At 38.8% G+C, this 18,800-nt stretch overlaps 1 protein-coding gene across 2 annotated transcripts in view; it reads right to left on the bottom strand.

Moving 5' to 3' along the window:
- METTL15 (methyltransferase like 15) overlaps window positions 1-18,800 on the bottom strand; it is a 212,833-nt gene that overhangs the window by 21,897 nt on the left and 172,136 nt on the right. For both annotated transcript variants that reach the window (XM_052653250.1, XM_052653251.1), the window contains exon 5: window positions 15,069-15,247. In XM_052653250.1, coding sequence (XP_052509210.1) covers window positions 15,069-15,247 — 179 coding nt within the window. The remainder of the gene's footprint in view (window positions 1-15,068; window positions 15,248-18,800) is intronic.

Here is an 18,800-nt window from a genome sequence, read left to right as displayed (position 1 = left end):
TTCGCTTTTTACTTTCATGCATTGGAGAAGAAAATGGCAACCCACTCCAGTGTTCTTGCCCGGAGAATCCCAGGGTTGGTGGAGCCTGGTGGGCTGCCATCTATGGGGTCGTACAGAGTCGGACATGACTGAAGTGTCTTGAGCTGAAGCGACCTGAGCAGCAGCAGCAGCATCAGCAGCAGCAGGTTGGTCATAACTTTCCTTCCAAAGAGTAAGCGTCTTTTAATTTCATGGCTGCAATCACCATCTGCAGTGATTTTGGAGCCCCCCAAAATAAAGTCTGACACTGTTTCTGCTGTTTCCCCATTTATTTCCCATGAAGTGATGGGACCAGATGCCATGATCTTCGTTTTCTGAATGATGAGCTTTAAGCCAACTTTTTCACTCTCCTCTTTCACTTTCATCAAGAGGCTTTTTAGTTCCTCTTCACTTTCTGCCATAAGGATGGTGTCATCTGCATATCTGAGGTTATTGATATTTCTCTCGGCAATCTTGATTCCAGATTGTGCTTCTTCCAGCCCAGCGTTTCTCATGATGTGCTCTGCATATAAGTTAAACAGGCAGGGTGACAATATATAGCCTTGACGTAGTCCTTTTCCTATTTGGAACCAGTCTGTTGTTCCATGTCCAGTTCTAACTTGCTTCCTGACCTGCATATAGGTTTCTCAAGAGGCAGGTTAGGTGGTCTGGTATTCCCATCTCTTTCAGAATTTTCCAGTTTATTGTGATTAACACAGTCAAAGGCTTTGGCATAGTCAATAAATAGCAGAAAACAACAGAATGGGAATGCCTAGAGATCTCCTCAAGAAAATTAGAGATACCAAGGGAACATTTCATGCAAAGATGGGCTCGATAAAGGATAGAAATGGTATGGACCTAACAGAAGCAGAAGATATTAAGAAGAGGTGGCAAGCATACATAGAAGAACTGTAAAAAAAGATCTTCATGACCCAGATAATCACGATGGTGCGATCACTCACCTAGAGCCAGACATCCTGCATTGTGAAGTCAAGTGGGCCTTAGGAAGCATCACTACGAACAAAGCTAGTGGAGGGGATGGAATTCCAGTTGAGCTATTTCAAATCCTGAAAGATGATGCTGTGAAAGTGCTGCACTCAATATGCCAGCAAATGTGGAAAACTCAGCAGTGGCCACAGGACTGGAAAAGGTCAGTTTTTATTCCAATCCCAAAGAAAGGCAATGCCAAAGAACGCTCAAACTACTGCACAATTGCATACATCTTACACGCTAGTAAAATAATGCTCAAAATTCTCCAAGCCAGGCTTCAGTAATAGGTTAACCATGAACTTCCAGATGTTCAAGCTGGTTTTAGAAAAGTCAGAGGAACCAGAGATCAAAATTTTCAGATTAAGAAACATCAATTCAGAGAAGGTAATAAATGCCCAAATTTACAAATTTAGGGTACAGTGTCACTTCAAATCTACTTGATTGAATAGTTCCTACTTCCTCTAACCCACTCTTTTATCCTTTAAACCACTTCCCAGAAGATGAGTGCTGAGGCTGCTCTGGAAACTTAGATACGGTTACTCTACATTCAAAGAGCTCTTGCAGGTTATGAGGAAGACAGGGTATAATGAAGTAAATGCTCATTGGAGAAATGAACAGCATGTGGCAAGTAAGTAACTTCAGGAAGACAGTAAAAGGAAAAGTTCCGAAAGGATCCAAAATAATGTCTAGGTTAAGAAGTAGACAATTTTTTTTTGTTTGTTTTTGAGGGGAAGGAGAAATGAGAAATAACATATCTTGCAGAGAAAGATCACATACAAAATGATGAAAGTGAGAAAGCATAAACTGAGTTCTTGGACCATGAATGGTAAGCAATTTGGTGTAGACACAGAGTGCACTGGGTGTGGGGCGGGGGCGGTGAGGTGGAGGGGGGAGGCAGAGTGGAGAAGCTGGTGAAGAAATTACTTTAAAAAGATAGGCAGAAGCCAGATCACGAAGAGACTTGTTTTTTTATGTTAGGAGTTTAGGTTCTGTCCTACAGATATTAGGGAACCTACTAAGGATTTTAAAGAGAGCTGTGATAGTAGGAGATTTGTATTTTATAAATATAATTCTGCTAGAGGTTGGGATGGTGGGGACTGGAGACACAGAAGGTATAGATTCCAGTTAGAAGACTATGGTGAATATTCTGGCAAAGATAATTAAGGCGTATAATAAAGCAGCAACAGTGGAAATTGGGGTAGAAAGGAACACAAGGATTTAAGGAGGCAGAATTTAAAAGTTTTAGTGATACACCGTTTCTCTTCAAATTAAGGTTGATTTGAAGGTTCTGATTTGGGCTTTTGAGTAAATGTGATTAGGTGCATTAGAAACAGAAGAAGAGGCATGGTCACAGGTACTAAGCAAGGTGAGACTGGGAATGCTGAACTTTATTTGCTTGTGGGGTACATAGTTGACACGTTCAGAAAATAGTGACAAATATGGGTCTAGAGTTCAGAAGAGATTTGAGCTGCACATGGGCATATGGATGATGTCAGATCTGTAGAAATGGATGCGGATGTTCAGCATTACACGCACAGTGAGAAAAGAACCAAGGATTGAACCCCCAGCAAACAACAGCATTTAAGGCACAAGGAAAGGAAGAGAAATTAGTACTGGAAGACTCATTTAGAATTATTTGCTCAGATGTCAATATCCCACAGGGCGTCCCTGATGGCTCAGATGGTAAAGAATCTGCCTGCAATGAGGAAGACCTGGGTTCAGTCCCAGGGTTGGGAAGATCCCTTGGAGAAAGGCATTGTTACCCACTCCCGTATTCTTGGCTGAAGAATTCCACGGACAGAGGAGCCTGGCAGGCTACAGTCCATGGGGTCGCAAAGAGTTGGACACGACTGACAGACTTTCACTTCAGTTCATACCTTTTAAAAAATTACCAAAAGAAAAGGGAAATCATTAAAAGGAAAGAATAAAAAAATACTAGATTAAAAAAACAGTGCTTATCCTGGTCTATTCATATTCTAATGTTTTAGCAGCAAAGGTTAGTCAACCAATAGAGTGGTATAGCTAACAGATACACTAAACTGATGCTTGCAATTATCAAGATTACACTATAAAATGTCACAAAGAAATAGGGCAATGAGAATTAAACTTACTAACAGAACACAAATCATGATATGAATCATGAAATTAAAAACAAACAAACAAAAAACTGGGACAGAGTGAAGCAATACCCAGAGAGAAGAAGAGAAAATACTAGTGATGGAGTAGGTACAGCAGGGCCTCAGTGCCTTTGTTATTGCTTAGTTTCTTTGTCTTGAGAATGCTTCTCCTAGAATTGTCACTTGGCTGCTTATTCTTTTAGATTCCTGTAAAGGCTACTTCTTCAGGGAAACCTTCCTAAAACCCCTAACCAGGCTAGGGCCCCCTACTGTACTCTCTGTAAGCCTTGTGTGTGTTAAGTCGCTTCCGTCTTTGCGATCCTATGGACTTGAGTCTTCTTGGCTCCTCTGCCATGGGATTCTCCAGGCAAGAATCCTGGAGTAGCTCCCCATGCCATCCTCCAGGGGATCTTCCCGACTCAGGGATCAAACCTGCAACTCTTAAGTCTCCTGCATTGGCAGACAGGTTCTTTACCACTAGCACCAACTGCAAACTTTGTACAATTATACTAAATCATGTAAGTTAATACTAACCCTATGTGCTTTCTTCATAACACTTATACAAATTATAATTATCTGTTTATTTGCATGATTATTTGCTTAATACCTGATTCTCTCTCTGAGGCATAGAAAGATTAAACAACTTGGCAAAGTTACGCAACTGTTAAATAGCAAAACCCAGGCTTGAATGTAGTTCTGTCTGATTCGAAAGCCTCTATTCTCCAGTCATGCCACATTGTTACGAGGAAGTTAAAAGATGAACAAGCTGCTATAGTAGTTTAAATCAAAGACCAAGTTGGGAGATCAAGGATGGAATCATGAGAAATATAAAGTATCATTAAGTTGGCCTTTAATGGTGGACAGGTTTTCAACCAGTGGAGATGGAAGAAGAACTTTTTATTTTTTGGAGAAAAAAGCCATGTTTGGAGGAAAAAGGACAGAAGATTTAGGCAGGAATACAGAGGATAATGAGAGAGGTGTGAAAAGAATGTTCTGGACCACAGAATGGACACAAATATATCAAGTATGGGAGTCTGGGATTAAACATGTGAGCAAAGGACAGCCACTGAAAGTTTTTGAACAAGTAAATGACATGGTTAGTAAAGCCGTGATGTCTTAGGGGGTTGACTGGATGTTAAAGAATGGTACAAAGTCCACTCAAATGAACTTAAGATAAAAAAACAATTATTAAAAGGAAATGTATGAATCACAGGGGGCTTCCTTGGTGCCTCAGACAGTAGAGCGTCTGCCTGCAAAGTGGGAGACCCGAGTTCAATTTCTGGGTTGGGAAGATCCCCTAGAGAAGGAAATGGCAACCCACTCCAGTACTCTTGCCTGGAAAATTTCATGCACTGAGGAGCCTGGTAGGCTACAGTCCATGGGGTCGCAAAGAGTTGGGCACGACTGAGTGACTTCACACTCACTCACTCATACTCATGAATCACAGGAAGTCAATTGTAGGGAGTAACAGTAGACCTTAAAAGAACTGAAAAGCTAACAGACAAGCATTCTTTTCACATGTTTGAACATGGATTTGTGTGTTTCTATCTCTGAAACATCTCCATTTTCTGGATGTCTATTATTTCGGCAAACTAATTTTCTTCACTCTGTTCTTGATTCCCAATTCTCCTAATTATGGCTTTCACCTTGTTCTTGATTGAAAAAGAGGCAAACCTGGCCCTAATTCTTCATTCCCAATACCATATAATAATTATAGATTCTGGTCTTCATGGTTCAAAATTTGAGAGACGTATCTAATTTACATGACTTTATAATCAGTTGCTTCAAGGGTAACCTGATATAATGAACATGGCTACATAGGTTTTACCCTTTCCTTATCAGGTATTGGGAGTTGGTAGGGACCTATGCAATTGCAAGGAAAGAGGATGTATGCTGGATGGATACTCCAAAATATGTGTATGATGGAGCTGAGTGAGGAAAATGAACGCTGGGAGATCTTTAAGGAGGTTATTGTAATAATCTAACTAAGGGATAAACAGTGGTCCTGATAGGTATGGAAAAGGAGGGGAGTCAATCATCAGTGAGGATCAGGACAGAATTTAAAAACTGATCAAATTGGGGGGAGGTAACTTCGAAATAATTCAAAGATGTTTCTGAAGTTTGCACACTGTGGGCTAGGAAAATGTCTGTTATAGTTTCATAAAACATTAGGGATTGTGGGGGAGGTCTAATACACCCATCTTTTGTAAGAAAATAAAGCAGACCAGAGTGAAAATTGACTTGTCTTGAATAGCAGCCAATTAGTGACAGAGTAAGGAATTAAGAATCAGGAAAATGAGACTTGGGCAGTAGGTGGTAATAAAAATTGGACCTTGGTAGAGTAGGGTGGTATCCCAAGATTCCCAAGGAAATGGATGAAAACAATATTCCATGTGAAGAGTTAAAGATGCAAAATGAAAGATTCCTAGGTTAGTGAAGTAAAGATGAAAGAGTAAGAAAATTGGGCCCAGAATGACAAAAGATGAAGTAGAAGCTGGTCAGGACTAAGGAAGGCTAGCCACAGTTAGTTAGGTATAGAACTTGAAAGAAATCAAATTAGCCAGGAACCAAGAACAGTTTGGCTCAGTACATAAAGAATCCACCTGCAATGCAGGAGACTGCCTGCAATGGGCTGGGAAGATCCTCTGGAGAAGGAAATGGCAACCCACTCCAGTATTCTTGCCTAGGAAATCCCATAGACAGATGGGATTTAGTCTGCCTATATATAGTCTGGCTGGCAGGCTACAGTCCATGGAATCACAAGAGTTGGATATGACTTAGACATGACTTAATTTTCACTTGCAAAAGTATAGAGTATAAAACAGTAAGAAATGGAATAATGATGTAAAAGAATGCATTTCCCTTCTCTTATACCATAGAAGCAGTCTGAAATTCTGTCATAATCAGGAAAACCATGAGGACTTGGTTATTCTAAATTAAGAATCTGACTTAATTCAAGGTCACATTTAAGACAGAAGATCTCAAGATAATGAAGAATTCCAGGGATTGTAAGTGTGCTGGGTCCTGGGACAGGACCATGAGTTACCCATTTTCTATTCCTCACAGCTCCCTGAAATCTTACTTGCTTCATTTATTTGTTCATTGATTTTTTTTTTAAAATTTCTGTTATTAATAAGTTTCTACTGTGTGACAGGGTCTTTTCTATAAATAGCCATCACTCTCCCTCTAAAAGGTTCAATTCAAAGGTCTCTTTGTCTATAACTCTACTCAAACCCTCTCCTCAATAACTTAGACCTTCTCAGCACATTAAAATCAGTTGCTCCCTTCTCTGTATTTCCATACCCTTTTGTTTTTGACTCTGTTATCCATATCATTTACTATAGGGTGACAGAGTGAGTTGCTTATATGACTATTTCCTATATGAGTATATGAGATCCTGGAAGATTGAGCTGTCAGTGTTCTCCACTGAAAATTCATGCTGGCCCTATCATAAGAAAGGGATTTGGAGTAGTGTTGTACATAAGAGTACAGGGTCCAGAGTGAAATTGTCTGCATGCCTGTGCTCAGCCACGTCTGACTCTTAGTGACCTGATGGACTGTAGCCCACCAGGCTCCTTTCTCCATGGGATGGTTTTAGGCAAGAATACTGGAGTGGTTTGCCATTTCTTCCTCCAGAGAATCTTCCCAACCCAGGGATAGAACCTTCATCTTTTTACATCTCTTGCACTGGCAGATGGGTTCTTTACTGCTAGAGCTACCTGGGAAGCCCCCAGAGAGAGATTACTAGCTTTCAATTCCAGCTCCACTTGACAAGAGACAAGCTATCTAGCCTCTTTGTGTTTTTAGTTCCTCATCTGTAAAATGGGGATAAAAATAGTACTTGCTTTATGGGTAGTCATGAGGACTGAGTTAATAATTGAAAATAAGTTAGGATAGTGCCTAGTATTAGTTCAAAAAGTGTTAGCTAACATTATTATTGGAGAAGGCAATGGCACCCCACTCCAGTACTCTTGCCTGGAGAATCCCATGGACGGAGGAGCCTGGTAGGCTGCAGTCCATGGAGTCGCAAAAAGTCGGACACGACTGAGCGACTTCACTTTCATGCATTGAAGAAGGAAATGGCAACCCACACAAGTGTTCTTGCCTGGAGGATCCCAGGGATGGTGGAGCCTGGTGGGCTGCCATCTATGGGGTAGCACAGAGTCGGGCAAGACTGAAGCGACTTAGCAGCAGCAGCAGCAGCAGCATTATTAAATTAGGATTAGGTCACAGTCACTTGGGATTAGCATTTCCTACATCCTATTTGGTACTTCAAACTGAGCATAACCAGATTTTTTAGAAGGAAGATTTTCAGGTTTCCCTTTCTTTTTTTTCCCCCCCACATTTCATTTCATTCTCTTCTGAGTTGACCTTCTTGTACAGAATGTCTCTGGGAAAGATTACTTATTAAAATAAGAAATAAGTTTACTTATGAAATGTCATTTGATAATTTAGTTGGCATGAAGTTACCATACCAATACACACAGGGTATAACAGATTGAACTCAAGAAATTTAAAATGACAGGAGAATAAATGCATTATCATAGGCAGTAGCAAAGACAACTATGACTCACTGGCAAACCATCCAAATTCGACTATAGGTTTAACCATACCATTTTTTACTAGCATCATAATTGAACTCTTGGACATCTTTGTTTATTTCTTATTATGGCAACATTACTAAAAAGAGTGCTTTTTGGGAAAGAAGGAGGAAGCAACACGTAGGCTATTAAAACAATAAAGGAATGGCAAACCAGTCTGATTAGCTTCATCAGGAAACAGTTTATGTTCCACTAAAATTTGATGGCAATGCCTTTCTTACTGAATGCTTTATTTATTTTTTACTTTTAAAATTTCTCTCTGAATCAACAAAATTTTGCTGGGAAAAGGTAGTGATTTCAAAGGCAAGTTGAGGCCTAAGCCACCAATGCTACTGTGGAAAGATACACCTTACATGTACTGGAGAAAAGAATGACTATTCTTTATAAAACTCATGTACCCTCTCATGTAACCTCTAAAGAAAAAACAGCTTGGAATCACACTGTGATTTGCCTGTGGACAGGAATTCCAGGGTAGAAGACCACACTCAGGGTTCTACCTAGTGCACTTATTTGCTCTTTGGATCATCCAAGTACTGGACAAAGAGAATAAAATGCTTAAAAGTGTATTTACACTTTAAAATTCACAGTGAGGTGAAGTGAAGTGAAGTTGCTCAGTCGTGTCCGACTCTTTGTGACCCCATGGACTGTAGCCTACAAAGCTCCTCTGTCCATGGAATTTTCCAGGCAAGAGTACTGGAGTGGGTTGCCATTTCCTTCTCCAGGGGATCTTTCCGACCCAGGGATCGAACCCAGGTCTCCCACATTGCAGGCAGATGCTTTGCCGTCTGAACCACAGAGAACTTTCCCAGAGAACTTTCCAAATATGATCTCCTTTATTGGTCATATTAGGAATTAGCTATCCCTCTCTTCCAGATGAGAAAATAAGTATCAGACAAGATAAGTGACTTATTTAAGTTCACAAATCTATTAAGCTGCAGAAACAGAAATAGAACTTGAGTCTCACCTATCCCTAAAGCTGCTTTGACTGATACTGAGGATTTTGATGTTTAGGTTCCCTGCTCTTCAACATGAAGGGCAGAATACAATTGATTCTCAGTAATAGCTAACAATTTATAATTGTTTTTCCTGAATTTTTATTTTACTTCGGCTGAGAATGTACACCTCTTTTTATTGATTTATTTGTTCAACAAGCAATCATTAAGCTCTGGCCATGTAATCAGTACATGAGTCAGAATAAAGGTTATATCAAAGTGTTAGCCAGGGAATAATGTCTATATGTTTAATCAACAAGGATTAGACATATCTAAGAAGCTTCTTCCCACCCCTCTTTTCCCATTGAAAAATTGATAGTATAAGCCTTCTGTCAATGTTTGATAATCAGTGGATTAATTATATATTTCGTGAATTTGAATCCAAATCCCAATGACCTGAAAAGGGATCAGTATATTTCTCTGATTTTTGCATGAGCTTGGAAACTCCAAGTGAATTTCAATATTCATTAAAGTAAAATATGATTAATAGGATTAACATTTGCTAAACAAAAATAAAGATGATCATCATCATAAATATTATTCACTTTCACCATAAATATTATTTACTTCCATTTCAAGATGAGAAAGATGCAGCGTAGAACTGTTCAAGTTTACACAGAAAGCAAGTTGTAGAACCAGGACTTTAACTAAGATCTTTACATTAAACTAAATTTAATAGTTAAGATTAAATGGTCATTTTTCCCCCTTTGATGTATCCAGAGAATTGAAAGAGAAATGGAATAAAGAATAGCCCTGTATGAAATATGAGCAGTTTATTGAGGAAAATAATCAGACTTTATTTTTATTCAGAGATATCCAGAGCCAAAACCATTTTTAAGCCTACACAAATCGAATATACATTAATTCTGCAAAATCTAGGCCATGGCCATTTTGTCAAAATTAAATGCATAAATCTTTTCCCTGAAGAGCTTGAGTAATTTTATATGTACCATTTCTCATCTTTAAAGATTCTTAATTAGTAAAAATATTGTATGAGTATTTTTTTCAGAGTATCCTAAAATTACAAGGGAGGGCAATGTGTATTTTCTAATTTACCTGAGTATTTTAGTATTAATGTTAGACCGTTTTGGTATGGGAGATTCACTGTTTCCATTTCAACATATAATGCACATAAAATTTTTTGAGATATGTTAAATTCTTTATTCAAACTAAGCCCCAAAATTTGTGTGTATTTTGCATATATGACACTTCTCAAATTAGAGCAACCACATTTCAAGAGCTCAACAGACATCTGTGACTAGTGGCATCTATATTAGACAGTATGAGTCCAGGGGAAAAGATAAATAGTAAGCAAGAGATAAGAACAGCACAAATGCTATAACAAGCTAATGCAGTGCTATGGGAGCAAAAAGGAGAGAATCTCAACTAATTTGTGTAGGACTGGAAAAAAATTCCTAAAGGAAGTGACATTTCAACTAAGCTCAAAAGGAAGAGCTGACATTAGCCACAGGAAAGGGTAGGTGTAGGGAACTTCAGTGGAGGGAACAACTGTATATGTGTTATTTATATGAAAATTCCTGGCTACGAGTTTTAAATAGTGTGTATAATCAGTGAAGTCCTTCAGGTTGTTTTTGGAATTATCTTAGAAATTACTGACTTGGTAATTTACAAAGTAATTCATGGTAGTTTAAGTGTTCTGTTCCAACTGAAAGCCCCAAATCTGTCTTCTGGAACTCCCATGACTGGGAAAATACTCGAACTGTAGTTATTTGTACAATGGCACTAGGCTTTAGGTTTTAGAAATACAGCTTAATCACTTGCATTATTATATAATTCCACTAAGTATATTGTGATTAGAAGAGTCGTGGTCTTTCTTGTTGTGACAGATTATTAGTTTTTTGAAAGCAAAGGAAGCAATTTAAATTCTCATCCATATATGGGTTTTACTATGTGTCAGGAACACTGGCATATTTCCCAAAGTGCTTGATAATATTGAACATATTTAGCATGAATTTATGAAGAACCAAAAAAGACATTCAAATATAATCCTGCATATTATAGCCTGATAAAATACAGGTTTGTTAAATAAAGATATTGCTTAGGAACTGTACTAGGCTGAACAATGTCCCCCAGAGTTCATGTCCACCAGAACCCTGTGAATGTGACTTTATTTGGAAATAAGAACTTTGCAGAGACAATCAAGTTAAGATGAGTGTGTACTGGATTAGGGTAGGCCCTGAATCAAACATGACTGATGTCCTTATAATAAAGGAATTCTGGACACAAAGGCAGATGCACAAGAACACCATGTGATGATGGTGTGGCCTGTAGACTTAGTGAGGCGTATACAGATCACCAAGGACTGTTGGCAACTCCCAAAAACTAGGAACAGTCATGGAAACATTCTTCCCAGAGCCCTGCTAATACTTTGGTTTTGGACTTCTGCCTTCCAGAACTGTGAAAGAATAACTTTCTGTTGTTTTAAGCCATGTAGTGTGCGGTGCTTTGTTATAGCAGCACTATGAAGCTAATACAGGAAACTTCTTGGGCTCTCCATTCCTTCCTGTATTTCCTTTATGAAGCAGCTGTCTTAAGAGACTTCTGTCTAAAGGACTTCAAGATTAATCTCTTTCTCTACTGAACAAACTGCATTCTACTCTCCAGTGTTCCATACAGTCCTGTTCCCACCAAAAGAACCACAGATCTGTTTGCTTACAGCCCAGGGCATTTACTATTGTCAATACATAATTTAATGAAATATCACATGAATGGGTGAAATATGAATACAAAAGGAAACACAGCTGCTGTTTCCATGAATACTAAGTTGGAGACTTTGGAAACTTTTCTCTTATAAAGGTAAGTCATGTACAAATGCAATCAAATTGGATGTGGGTGAGGTAATTATTAAGACAAAAATAATGAAAATCAAGAAAATGTGCTCATTCAGATTGCCTTGGCAGTATCTTTAAATTCTTATTTAATTTTAATAAAAGCAAAATTAGAGCTTATAGAATATATGCCACAGGTGTGGTTATGTAAGGTGTGGTTTATGTAACACACACACAAACACATATACATATATATGTTCTATAATTCTCCACTTGAATCAACTTTTTCTATGAGCCACACAATCATAACTTCAGGTTACAATAAAGAAGAGTGTTACAACTATAAGTACAAGTTTCTAATACCATGTTTTTATTCTATCCACTTATTAGCCTGTTAGTTTCATGAACATAGAAGCTTTCTGATTTGCTTTTCATTCTACCTTTGGTATTTAGTAAAATGCCTGGAATATAGCAGCCTCTCCCAAAATATTTTTTGAATAAATAAGCACAAAATGGAAAACAATTTTTTCTGTTTTTCCCTTCTCCAAAGAATTATAAAAACATCTATTTCTGCTTTATTGACTATGCCAAAGCCTTTGACTGTATGGATCACAATAAACTGTGGAAAATTCTGAAAGAGATGGGAATACCAGACCACCTGACCTGCCTCTTGAGAAACCTATATGCAGGTCAGGAAGCAACAGTTAGAACTGGACATGGAACAACAGACTGGGTCCAAATAGGAAAAAGAGTATGTCAAGGCAGTATATTGTCACCCTGCCTATTTAACTTCTATGCAGAGTACATCATGAGACATGCTGGGCTGGAGGAAGCATAAGCTGGAATCAAGATTGCTGGGAGAAATCTCAATAACCTCAGATATGCAGATGACACCATCCTTATGGCAGAAAGTGAAGAGGAACTAAAAAGCCTCTTAATGAAAGTGAAAGAGGAGAGTGAAAAAGTTGGCTTAAAGCTCAACATTCAGAAAATGAAGATCATGGCATCCGGTCCCATCACTACATGGGAAATAGATGGGTAAACAGTGGAAACAGTGTCAGACTTTATTATTTTGGGCTCCAAAATCACTGCAGATGGTGACTGCAGCCATGAAATTAAAAGATGCTTACTCCTTGGAAGGAAAGTTATGACCAACCTAGAGAGCATATTCAAAAGCAGAGACATTACTTTGCCAACAAAGGTCCGTCTAGTCAAGGCTATGGTTTTTCCAGTAGTCATGTATGGATGTGCGAGTTGGACTGTGAAGAAAGCTGAGCGCTGAAGAATTGATGCTTTTGAACTATGGTGTTGGAGAAGACTCTTGAGAGTCCCTTGGACTGCAAGGAGATCCAACCAGTCCGTTCTAAAGGAGATCAGTCCTGGGTGTTCTTTGGAAGGTATGATGCTAAAGCTGAAACTCCAGTACTTTGGCCACCTCATGTGAAGAGCTGACTCATTGGAAAAGACCCTGATGCTGGCAGGGATTGGGGGCAGGAGGAGAAAGGGACGACAGAGCATGAGATAGCTGGATGGCATCACCAACTCGATGGACGTGAGTCTGAGTGAACTCCAGGTGATGGTGATGGACAGGGTGGCCTGGCGTGCTGCGATTCATGGGGTCGCAGAGTCGGACATGACTGAGCAACTGAACTGAACTGACTGAAAGAACTCTATCATCATCAATAAAGTTGTATTATATGGGCTGATTTGTGCCATAAAAATGGATTATAAAGAATTCAAGTTTTCAATGGCATTTACTAAAATGGGGATTTACCTATACATACATGAAAATTCTCATGTTTATATCATTTGTCATAGCCAAAATACACTTTTCACAACATGATTTTTCTGAAAACACTTAAATTGTTCCTATTCTACAACTTCATATAATTTCTATCGAATACCATACTGCTCTTTTCCCAAGTTCATAGATTAGAGTTCTGAGACAGAAAAGGTAGCTTAATTTCTTAAAGGCAGATTCTCAATGATGCCTCAAATACATGACCATTCAAATTCTAGATTTGATGTTGTCACTGATTAAGTTGTACCATTGAGGATACCTTTCACCATCCCTTGACTTGGTTTCTTCAATTACCAGATAAGGTTCTTTGACTGGATGATCTCTAGGATGCCCTCTAACCCTGAGTCCTCATTTTTCAGCACCGATAGTTTTGGATTTTCTTCTTAATAAAAAATAATGTGACTTCTCACTGCTTTTCTTTCCAAAATGGAAGACAGAGAACACAGCTAGTTAATGACAGAAAGGATAAGGTGGAGATACATGTGTTAGTGCATATGGAGTAGGAAGAAGGGAAGGGACAGAAGACAGGGTGAATGTGATGTCAATCTGCTGGTATAAATGCTTTGGGGGAGAAAATCATGGAATATTTTATGCCCACATAACCCGCAAGATTTTAGTTACTTACTTGCTACAGGAATTTCAACAGTAAGAGGGAAGGGCCTTGAGGTATATAGCAAAAAACTAAAGACTTGGTCCACTCTTCATATTTTATGATTAGTAGCTAAGTAAAACATAGTCTTATTAACTAATGTTATAGAGCAATGGCTACAGGATCTCTAAATCTTGATCTTAGTGAATTTATATTGTTTTATTCCTTAAACTATGGATAATATTAAGATAGAGGCAACTAAAACTAGGTTCTTTCTACAAGCTACATAAGTATTCTCTTTTTTCCTTCTTTAGCTACTTAAAGTAACTTACTAAGAACTTTTGAAACAAATCTTATTACCTTTGGTAAATGAAAATGATGTAGGATTTCAGATGGTCCAACAAGATGAAGAATTTACCACTGGAATTCTGTTAAATAACTGCAGGAGTTGTATTTTTGCCTTAGAAAACTTTCATCATGGAACACAGCTGTGAAACAACTTTGGCTTCAAACAGAAAGGCTATAATAAAGCACCTCCTAGCTAGACTTAAGTTCAAGAGGTTTATAGTGGCGAAGAGCAGAAAAGATGAAATGTTTCAATAACCCCCTCAGGCTGATTTAGTTAGCATTCACAAAGTGGAATAACCTATACATCACATACTCTTTGTTAGCTGGTTGTTTAGAATAGATGTATGAGTCACTGGATTTTATTTTAGCAGTTGGGCGATGCAATTCTCCTTTTGCCCAAAATATTAAAATGCAGAAATGTGAAACTAAGAGAGGTAATGTCAGATCTTATACAGGATGCTTATCAACTACTGTGATGGATCGAGAAATTCTTCTGCTCCTGTCATTCCACATTTCACCTTGGTAGGCACAAATGATAAATCACCTCATGCAAAAAACAAAAAATTCTATTATTAAACTAATCAGCAAACTACAGTATATTTTTAAAAATTGTTTGTGGGAGAGAGGTGTTGGAGGGGAGAGGCTTATAAAACCAAAAAAAGCTGGCATAAGAGAAGGATAGGCAAGATTCTACCCTGCATGATTTCAAGTACAGATAAATCCCTCTGGGACTTCAGGGGATTTATACATACACACACATACACACATATATGTATATATATTTTTTCTTCTCTCAGACACTGCTTAGAATTAACGAGGGTACCTGCAACAATGCTGGCAAGCTGCTGGGTTCTAGTGATGGGGTAGAGGGCGCGTGCCTGAACAATTGCTGAAGCGATTTTCTTGGCGTGCTTCTCCTCTCCGTATGCTCTCAGGATGGATGCAAGTGCCTGTTGATCTAACGCGTTCACAACATCAGCTGCGGTGGGCATATCAGGGTACCTACGCACAAGAAGGGTCAGTTAGTTCACTGATGTCAGTTGTCATTGATAAGAGGTAAAACTTCACAGAACTGAGATCAAGTCAGGCATACACACATAGTCTAAGAAGGCTTCTGAAGCGTTTAAAGTCACAGACTGAAATCTTACACAAATGAAACAGATTTTTCATTTCAAATATCCATGATTATGGAAGTGGGACTGTGTAGGACATTCAATAAGGTCCAGGGCAGCAGATAGTTAAAATACTTTATTAGCCTTTGGTTCAGAAAGAAGTTATTATTGCTTATGAAGATTTCTCCTAAACTAAAATAATGGAAAATATTTTAGATTTAGTTTGTTCAAATTTAAATTACTGCTTGAATTTTTTATTTCAGTACAGAAGATACAAGGCTTACTGACTGATATTAAATGAGTCTATATCTCAGGAACTTAACTAAATCTAAGGATGTAAAGTAACCTACTACTTATAAGAGGGTACAAATTAAATTGAGAAAGTCTAAATAAGAAGATGCTGCTGGTCAGTTTCCCTCACAAAAACCAGAATGACCCTAACAGTAATACCATATATTACTTCAAAATGTTAACAATAGTGGCGTACACACTCATGACAAAAGTCACCATGGGGTAAAATCTGATAGTTAAACAACACTAAACAGGCCTATATGGTAATTTCAGGTGGAGATGAAGCAACTTGACCTCTGGTAAAATAGAATAAATTATAGTAACAAGAAATAATATTCACTTTGTCAGGTCATTCCAATATACTTTACTTTAGGGAAATGGGTCAGGAATGATAACTGTCAGCTGAGATCTTAATTATTAGAAAGACAGCTTTGCTGATAGTACAGTTCTTGCTCCTGTAGTTATTGTGTTGGATTGGTTGTTGGTACCCTACTGTAATGACTTTAAGTAATGAAGATAAGGTAGTTTTAAGATCTGTTAATCACAGTGGGATTGTCAACAAATATCTGAATCCATAAATATAACACTGCAAAAAACAAACCAAAAAAACACCAAAACAACACTGAGCCTTGCTAACACGCCTAGTGCCTCTAGGAAAAAACTTTTATTGTTGTCCTTGGCTTGTCCCCTATATTGCCATGACCTCCATCTCTCTCTCTCCTTCTCTGTGCGTGCATGTGTGTAACCTTATTTTCCAGATCCTATTCTTCTTTTTTTCTGGCTGCCATGGTACCCCCAGATCAATGAACATCCTATAAGGTGGCCTATTTCCATCCAACATGCTTTGCTCCATCAATAATGGCTTTAAGGATAAATATTTAGTCTGTAGAGTCACATCAACCTTGATTAGAATCACAACTCTGCTACTCATATTATGTATTTGAACCTACTGGAGCCTCAATTCAAACCTGTAAAATGAAAGTAACAATGCTTATCTCATAGAATTGTTCAGAGAACTAAGGGTTCATGCACTTAGGAAATAGACAGCATAGTGCCTGGCACAGAGAAACTCAATGAATGTCACTGTCCTTTCAGTTCAGTTCAGTCGCTCGGTCGTGTCCGAATCTTTGCAACCCCATGAATCGCAGCACGCCAGGCCTCCCTGTCCATCACCAACTTCCAGAGTTTACTCAAACTCATGTCTATTGAGTCAGTGATGCCATCCAGCCATCTCATCCTCTGTCGTCTCCTTCTCCTCCTGCCCTCAATCCCTCCCAGCATCAGAGTCTTCCAGTGAGTCAACTCTTCGCATGAGGTGGCCGAAGTACTGGAGTTTCAGCTTTAGCATCATACCTTCCAAAGAACACCCAGGACTGATCTCCTTTAGAACGGACTGGTTGGATCTCCTTGCAGTCCAAGGGACTCTCAAGAGTCTTCTCCAACATCACAGTTCAAAAGCATCAATACTTCGGCGCTCAGCTTTCTTCACAGTCCAACTCTCACATCCATGCGTGACCACTGGAAAAACCATAGCCTTGACTAGATGGAACTTTGTTGGCAAAATAATGTCTCTGCTTTTTAATATGCTCTCTAGGTTGGTCATAACTTTCCTTCCAAGGAGTAAGCATCTTTTAATTTCATGGCTGCAATCACCATCTGCAGTGATTTTGGAGCCCAGAAAAATGAAGTCTGACACTGTTTCCTCTGTTTCCCCATCTATTTGCCATGAAGTGATGGGACCAGATGCCATGATCTTCGTTTTCTGAATATTGAGCTTTAAGCCAACTTTTTTCACTCTCCACTTTACTTTCATTAAGAGGCTTTTCAGTTCCTCTTCACTTTCTGCCATAAGGGTGGTGTCATCTGCATATCTGAGGTTATTGATATTTCTCCTGGCAATCTTGATTCCAGCTTGTGCTTCTTCCAGCACAGTGTGTCTCATGATATACTCTGCACAGAAGTTAAATAGGCAGGGTGACAATATACAGCCTTGACGTACTCCTTTTCCTATTTGGAACCAGTCTGTTGTTCCACTATTGCTTCCTGACCTGCATATAGGTTTCTCAAAAGGCAGGTCAGGTGGTCTGGTATGCCCATCTCTTTCAGAATTTCCCACAGTTTATTGTGATCCATACAGTCAAAGGCTTTGGCATAGTCAATAAAGAAGAAATAGATGTTTTTCTGGAACTCTCTTGCTTTTTTCGATAATCCAGCGGATGTTGGCGATTTGATCTCTGGTTCCTCTGCCTTTTCTAAAACCAGCTTGAACATCTGGAAGTTCATGGTTCATGTATTGCTGAAGCCTGGATTGGAGAATTTTGAGCATCACTTTACTAGCATGTGAGATGAGTGCAATTGTGTGGTAGTTTGAGCATTCTTTGGCATTGCCTTTCTTTGGGATTGGAATGAAAACTGACCTTTTCCAGTCCTGTGGCCACTGCTGAGTTTTCCAAATTTGCTGGCATATTGAGTGCAGCACTGTCCTTTAGAGATTTTCTATTCCTAGATTTTCCAAACGTCATTCTTGGCCCAACCAAAAAATTCCTGTTAGATTTTTACCTAACTATTAATTCAACTGCCCAAACCACCAAGTGTCAGAATGAATCTTCTTAGTGATGATAAATTTAGACTCACAGGGTATATCCAGTTCTACCATAGAACATATGTTCAGTTCTACCAGCAGAATCCTACGATTAGTATGGATGTACCTAGTAGTTTTTTTTTTTTCTTTAACCTTCTATTTTTGAATAAAAAAATTAAAAGAGCATTTTGCTCAAATATAGTTCAGTGATTTTATTTTACTGTCATGATAACACTGAATAGCGGTGTAGAAGTTTCCATAAGGCAAATGGGGCAAAAGGGACAATATTCTGGAAAACTGACAGGCTGCTAGGAGGTTTCAGATGTTGTTGTTGTGTTGTGTAGTCACTCTGTCCAACTCTTTTGAAACCCCATGGACTGTAGCCCGCCAGGCTCCTCTGTCCATGGAATTTTCTAGCAAGAATTGTGGAGTGGGTTGCCATTTCCCTCAGGGGATCTTGCCAACCCAAGGATCAAAGTGAAAGATTGTTGCTAGGAGCCGTGAGTGACGCCAGGATTCTTGGCCTCTGGAGGAGAGGAATTCAATCAGGGGTCAGTGAAGAGGCTTGATT

The sequence above is a fragment of the Budorcas taxicolor genome, chromosome 15 (assembly GCF_023091745.1).
Source record: "Budorcas taxicolor isolate Tak-1 chromosome 15, Takin1.1, whole genome shotgun sequence".
Classification (NCBI taxonomy): Eukaryota; Metazoa; Chordata; class Mammalia; order Artiodactyla; family Bovidae; genus Budorcas; species Budorcas taxicolor.
This window is presented reverse-complemented; position numbering and strand designations above follow the sequence as displayed.